At 39.2% G+C, this 7,266-nt stretch overlaps 1 protein-coding gene across 1 annotated transcript; it reads right to left on the bottom strand.

Annotated features, from left to right (window-relative positions):
• Positions 1-1,305: 1,305 nt before the first annotated feature.
• Positions 1,306-6,922, bottom strand: LOC125298063 (polymeric immunoglobulin receptor-like). Its single transcript, XM_048248708.1, has 7 exons — positions 6,807-6,922; positions 5,430-5,744; positions 4,912-5,205; positions 4,493-4,786; positions 3,707-3,820; positions 2,169-2,233; positions 1,306-1,842 (listed from the first exon to the last, which is right to left on the bottom strand). The coding sequence occupies exons 1-7, from the start codon at positions 6,841-6,843 to the stop codon at positions 1,534-1,536; spliced, it is 1,428 nt and encodes a 475-aa protein (XP_048104665.1). The 5' UTR covers positions 6,844-6,922; the 3' UTR covers positions 1,306-1,533.
• Positions 6,923-7,266: the final 344 nt, after the last annotated feature.

The raw sequence follows: 7,266 nt of genomic DNA, 5'->3' as shown, positions 1-7,266 counted from the left end.
AGTTAAATCAGATTATTTACAAGAAAGCACTGTGCTAGGTAAGTCTGAAACCAATTCCAAATTGATTTTTTTTGATAACTTGATAAAAGATTAAAAACACTTGGTTAGATTATGAGATAAGATGGTTTTGATAACTTGATAAAAGATTAATAACACTTGGTTAGATTATGAGATAAGCTGGTTTTGCAGAGCACAAAACTTTGTGAGGTGTGAATAGATGAAGCCATAATATTCTGGAGCAGATCTGGAGAGATTTAGTGTTGCCTTCTGTGTACTGTGCCGTATGAGATTCACACCTGATTTGCCCTCTAGTGTTCAAAGCAAGTAAATGCTTTTCTTTGTAGACAGTCTCGCCCAAAAAAGTGCATTCAGAGCTCATGGAATAGGGTGTAGGTATTTTCATGACATGGTGTAAATGAATGTATGCTTAGTATTTTCATATTAACCAGATTAGTGTGCAATTACAGACATTATGGAAGCAAGATTTTTTGGATTGAAATACTTTTTGATATGTACATTTATCCGAAGTAACTTACAAAATGCGGAATAACATTTAAAGTTCATTAGGTGACAGAAAATACAACAACATAAAAATAATGGAGTACAAAAACAAGTCTGTTTATGGTTGATAATGGGTTCAAATGGAGCAATTTTAAAGAAGACGATTAGAATGCTTAGCATGTTGCAGCGGGTACACATCCATGTAAAAATAAATTGCTATTTTTAAACCACTGACAAAGTTCAAAATAGTCTTACACTTCAGTGGTAGTGTCCTTGGGTATCCTACAGATTAACCAAAGTTGCTAACTATAGGCTAAAACAAGGAGGGTTTCTGAAGGCAGTACACACTGCCTTACTTCTTTTCCCGTAGCATCAAATCAGTGGGTGCGTTTGAAACAATAGTTACAAGCTCATTGTCAACCAAAAATAGACCCAAGATTGTTTTTACTCTGTAGCTTTTCTTCAACGATCAGAGGACGAGAGAGCAGTTTAGGTCCTAAAGTGTACATACTTGAAGAAGATAGAAGCTATATAGGATATGATATAACGGTATGTTTAAAGCACACATTTGCCGAAATACATCATTGTTAAAATACATCCATTAACATGTAGGTGTTATATCCTGTAACCTCCGGACAGACAGCTTCTCATAATACTGATTTAGAAGGTCAGACATCTTCCTTCATGGATATATTACCTTGGGTCTCAATATTGAATCTGCACATCAGGACACTTCTATACTGCAGGCACTTCTCAAAATGTAAAACAGCTCAGTAAATGTACACACACACACACACACACACCTATAGAAACACGCCTTTATTGCTCTGAACATTATCCTGCATTGTGATTAGTACATCCAGTGACATAACGAAACACAATGAAACATCATTGAGAATGTCAAAACTGAGCTGCCATCAGAGACCTCCAATGTCAAAATCTTTACATGAGCACAAAATAAATAAAACAGCAATGCATGACTGTCAATCTGACTACAAAAGGCAGAATATCTCTTTGCATTGAGACAAACAGCTATTTCGAATCGGCTGAATATTTGATGTGGGCATATTCACACGCGGGGTCTCCGATGGCTTTGAGATAATCACCTCCCGAGACACTGCGTCCAGCGGCACTCTTCTGGAAGCTAACGGAGGAGTAAGTGACCGTGTCCGAGGGGCTGTTCTGGAAGCTGAAGGATGAGTCAGTGACCGTGTCCGAGGGGCTGTTCTGGAAGCTGACGGAGGAGTAAGTGACCATGTCCGTGGGGCTGGTGGACAGATAGGCAGTGGCAGACGCAGTGTTGAGGGGGGTCTTTAGGTTTGTGGACACATCTGTTGTGTTCTTAATTGCATCATATTCATTAATGGTTTGAGCCACCCGAGAGAAAGAGAAACAGAAACGTTTAGTTTTTAATCTGAAGACTTATTTTACCTTTCACTTGCAATGACATTTACCTCATACGAAAACCTTCAGCAGTAAGACAAACACACACACACACACACACACACACACACACACACACAATACCATTTTTAATATCACTGGCTGATAAAACATTACCAACAGTAAAACTGCACACACAGTTGTGCAATGACGATGCATAGCATTGAAAGGGTATAGGGTTTTAACAGACATCAAAGGCTTTACAGTTTCACAGTTTCACTCACCTCTTTGCCATCTTGTTTGGTTTGTACCATTGTCCTTATTGATGTGTCCTGGTCGATGTTCGTCCCTGGAGAGTGAATAAATCAATAATTTCAAACTAGTAACTACAACCATGATAAAGTGCAGTCAGGGGGCTGCGCACAAGGCTGCAGTATTGAAAACACGTTAACACATCTATCTCTCTCCCACTACCTTACAGATTACATTAGATTACAGGAATAAAAGCACCGGTGCTAATGCAAATGTAGTTACGACATTGAATAACTACATGGATTTTGGTGCCTTATTTCAGTGCCACTTAAATCTTTTTTTTTTATTTTTTTATTTAATTTTTTAAAATACGAGGCATCGCTGCACGTATAATCATGTGTGCTTAGATAGGTGTTCAATTATATGCTTTTAGAGAGGTGTTCAGTTATGAGCCATTAACCCTTAAACAGGCAACGTGCACCAGGAGATACATACTTTTTAACATCCTCTGGGGGGCATTTCTAAAAAAAAATCCAAATCAGTTTATGATTGATCAAAAGTCCTGTCTGTTATCAGTCTGTAGGTCACATGACTTGGTTCAGGTTGTTTGTCATTATGTAGTTAGCTTGGTCAGAAATCAAAATGGCCGCCAGCGGCAGCGCACATGCTAACCAAGTGGTGAGTAATTACATATAAATCATAGTTATTTTCAATAAATCAATCATATTAACTCATATAACTGATTATGACTATTGTCTAAATATATTGATAAAGAAAAAAAAAACCTAACTGTGTTAGTGGAGTTAGTTTAGTAACTTTGAAATGTATGTATCCCCCAAGATACGTTGCCAGATTAGGGTATAAAATTTGGTCAATGGGAATTCTGTGTAGTATTGAAAATGTAGTTTCAAACAGGAAGATATGCTAATATACACTGCAAAAAGAGATGTTATCATGTACAGATATGTACATTATGACAGTACAGCCATATATTGCCCTTCAGGGTATCACAGTTAGCTCATTTTATGGCAACCGAAAGGTGAATATAAGAGTGAGCGAATGAGCATGATGGAGGAGATCCCTGAACACTCTTCGGGCACTAGTGATGAAGATGAGGATAATCAGGTAGAATTGAGAGTTAGAACTAGAGACTGTGAATAGTTCTGCTGAGGAGGAGGAGGAGAAGGAGGAGGAGGAGGAGGAAGAAGAGGCGATGGAACAAATGCCTAAAAAAGCTAAGGAATTTAGGTGACAGTGCTTAAATTGAGAGACATTTGGCCATATTTACTGAAGTGAGCAGGCCAACCAGCTTAACCAATGAGCAGTCCTTTATAGAACTCAACAGTCACCACCTACCTCCCTAAGGGGTCAGGTACTGGATGTAAGTTCCCCATTAATTTCCCCATTTGATGTTTGGAAAAATCTCTGAGTCAGAGAATATTTCAGGAAGTCAAATAGGGACAAAAAAAGGAAGTAAGGAAGTATGGTGTGTGCATGTGTGTGTTTGTATACGTGACTGTGTATACGTAAGCATGTGTTTGTAATTCTGAAGAAATCAGTGTTTACCAACCTCTACCACCTGTCTTGCTTCTTCTTTTTCTGCAGACGATAAGGATTACCATCCCTATCAGCAGTGCAACCACAGCCAACGACACAGCAACAGACACCATGACGTGTGAAAGATCTGTTAATACATCACAGAATTCCGATAGGGAATTAGTAACATGTGAGAGTGTGTGAGAGACAGCCTGACTTGTGACTTTTGAAAACACTTATTCAGCACATATTCATTATATTCAAGTTTGCAAATAATGCTATGACACATCACATGTGTGGTACAAGTATAGCCAGCCATCTTTAACACTGACACCACTCTGAGAGACATCCCCATAGGGAATGTTTTGGGTTATTTGAGACATGGAAAAATTGGTGCAATGTTCTGCTTTTATCATATTACCCAAGCATGACTGCAGATCACTCTGAGTTCATGGGGTGACTTGCTTCATATTTTTTCATATGAATACTTTCCACATTGAGATCAGCCAGAAAATATGAAGGACAGTACAAATATTATACAAACATTATGCAGTATAATACAAAATGTTATACTTTAAAGATACCTAGCTTGCTTGTGCTGGTATGTGTCCAAGCACAATCATTTGAAATGATATGCAGGCAAACGGTTAATGGATTTTGTTTACCAATAAGTGTGGCACTTTCCTGACAATCTGACCACTGACTAATCTGAAGACTTCCATTTTTGAATTGAAGCTCACATTTTGACATCTTTCTGTTTGTCTGTCTGAGTCTTAGTTTGTCACATTCTGGGTTAAGGCATTTAGTTTAATACACTCACCTTTCTTGATAGTTAGCTGAACAGCTGAAGTGAAGTCTGGTCCACTGTTGTCAATAATCACCACACACCAGTATATCCCAGCATCCTCGGCTGTGAGGTTAGAGATGGTAACAGTGAAGACTTGATCAGCAGCAATGTCCCGCAAAGAGACTCTGTCCTCACTCAAAACTCCCTCCTCCAAACACTTCCTTGGATCTTTTCCCCGGCAGAAATGTTTACGATATGCCCCACTGGTGTTCTGATACTTGCAGGGTATGTTAAGGGTGTGCCCCTTAAAGCCGCTCACACTAATCACTGGCAATGAGAGAACATGAACCATGAGATGCTACACACAAATGTTACAAGATAAAATTAGGACAGATTACTATCAGAAATACATGGACAAATGCATTGTTTGGCATTATGTAAAGATAACATACAGCTTTTAACTGCCAGTGGCCATTCACGATAAGGATCATTATCCTTTATTCCACAGCGGTATTTCCCAGAATCGTCTGCCTCTAGTCCTCTGATGGTCACCGTAACCTCATTGTCGCTTGTGTTGTCGTAGAGGAAAAACTTTCCATTGTCAGCCCTGACTTGGTCATGTTCAGTTTGAATCAGACTGGTGGGGGATCCTAGTTTTTGAAGGTATTTAGCATTTTTCTCAAATCTGCTTCCATATGGACATTTCATCTGTACTTCACCTCCTGTGTAGCCAGTTAGTGGTATGGCTGTGGCAGAGCGAGAGAATGGTTTGAAGAAAATAGATCATTCATTGACTTTATATAGCAAAAGCCATTGATTGCTTCTGGTTGCAAAAAAAATAAAATAAAAATGAATTGTATGGCTTATAAACAGATCATTTGAAAATGAGTTCACACTGTAAACGGGTTGCATAATATATTTGGCTGGAATATTCATTATTGGAAGGAAATTGAGATTTTTTCTCACTCACCCCAAAACGTCACTGTTTCAAAGGTGATAAGAAACCCATATAAATTAGAAACTGCACACCAGTACTCTCCAATGTCACTGTCAGACACACTACTGATGGTAACAGTTGCAACTCTGTGTAGTTTGTCATCATTTATGAAAAATCCATCCGGAGTATTGATTTTTGTGTTTGTGGAAGCCACATAATTACAATTTATACCACTAGTGTGCTTGCAGACGTGTTTGAAGGCTGCCCTAATATTCGGTTGGTAGTGACAGGAAATGTTTGTTCTTTCTCCCAGATAGCCAGTCCTTATCACTGCTTCACACCAACCTACTATAAAGTAACAAAAAAATGGTCATTAGGAGTCACTAATTTAAAAATAATACATATTGATAAGTTACCAAATTCAGAAATCTTACATAGTTATTTACAAATGAATACATCTCCATAAGTAACCATGTTCAGAAATCTTACATTCATACAGGAAAACCAAAATGTTGGTGGACACAACTGCTGAAGTGCCATTGAGCAAGGCACCCAACCACTCACTGCTCCCTGAGCGCCGCTGTAGCAAGGCAGCTCACTGCTCCGGGTTAGTGTGTGCTTCACCTCACTGTGTGTTCACTGTGTGCTTTGTGTGTTCACTAATTCACAGATGGAATAAATGCAGAGACCAAATTCCTTGTATACACAAGTATAGTTGGCCGAGAAACCTGATTTACATTTATATTTACCGCTATATGCAGGGAAAAGCTACTATCGCATTGTAGTTTTATTGCGGTTGTTGTTGGCCACAACCAAACCTCACAACCTCTTTCACAAAACGCACGCAAGTAATAATTTAAACTAAATAAATGTAAATAATTTAAACTTAAACACAGGCACTATTCTCCTAGACTCTCCTCCCAAAACACACCCACATCCCCAAAAAGGGGTGCCACTCTTACATTGGCCCTGGTAACACAGCCTAGGGTGTTACACAGGTGTTTTAAGCCCCTATCGTCGACTTCAAGGCACCTAATCCTAACCTTAAACATTCAAACTTTCATGCAGCGCTGCCTGGAAGACGACGTTGGGGGCTTAAAACACCATAGTGCTCCTATCTTACAACACTACACACATTAGCCTGCCAACACATAACACCTTTTACACTCACACATTACTCTCAATCTAAGAATGCGTCTTCACCTGAGTTAGCTCTGTTTGTGCAAAACATGCCATGTCTTTAGGCACATGTTGTGAGGGAAAATGTTTTAGTAAATTTGACTCTCAGTGTCCACAAGTACTATATAAAGTATTGTAGACTATATCCTGTGGTGTCACAACAACATCTCAGAAACCATTTCCTTCGGATGAAAATACTGTTGTAGAGATGGAAAAAAACATAAATTTTACCTGTGATTAGGAAGATGGTTGACACAGACAGAATCATCTTGAGTTTCAGTTCAAGTCATTTAATTTCAAGAGAAGCGTATATATGTATTTGCCTGTCTGAGCTTTTAATACAACAGACTTAGTAGTGTTGACAAAGACGGGGAAATCTCAATGTCCTGTCAAGGGTGTGCACCCATGTGGCTGGCGTCTCTCTCGTAAGTTCCCTTACTCTGACTAACATCCTTCCCCTTTCATTCCCCCGCCCACATTCGCAACTCCATGATGGTCTACCAAGAGAGAGAGAGAGAGAGAGAGAGAGAGAGAGAGAGAGAGAGAGAGAGAGAGAGAGAGAGAGAGATAGTTTAACCAGTTGTAGCCTATTGAAAATGTGATGTCAAGGAAACTACAATCAAGAGAGAGAGAGAGAGAGAGACAGAGAGAGAGAGCGAGAGAGAGAGAGAGAGAGAGAGAGAGAGAGAGA

The sequence above is a fragment of the Alosa alosa genome, chromosome 7, assembly GCF_017589495.1.
Source record: "Alosa alosa isolate M-15738 ecotype Scorff River chromosome 7, AALO_Geno_1.1, whole genome shotgun sequence".
NCBI lineage: Eukaryota > Metazoa > Chordata > Actinopteri > Clupeiformes > Clupeidae > Alosa > Alosa alosa.
This window is presented reverse-complemented; position numbering and strand designations above follow the sequence as displayed.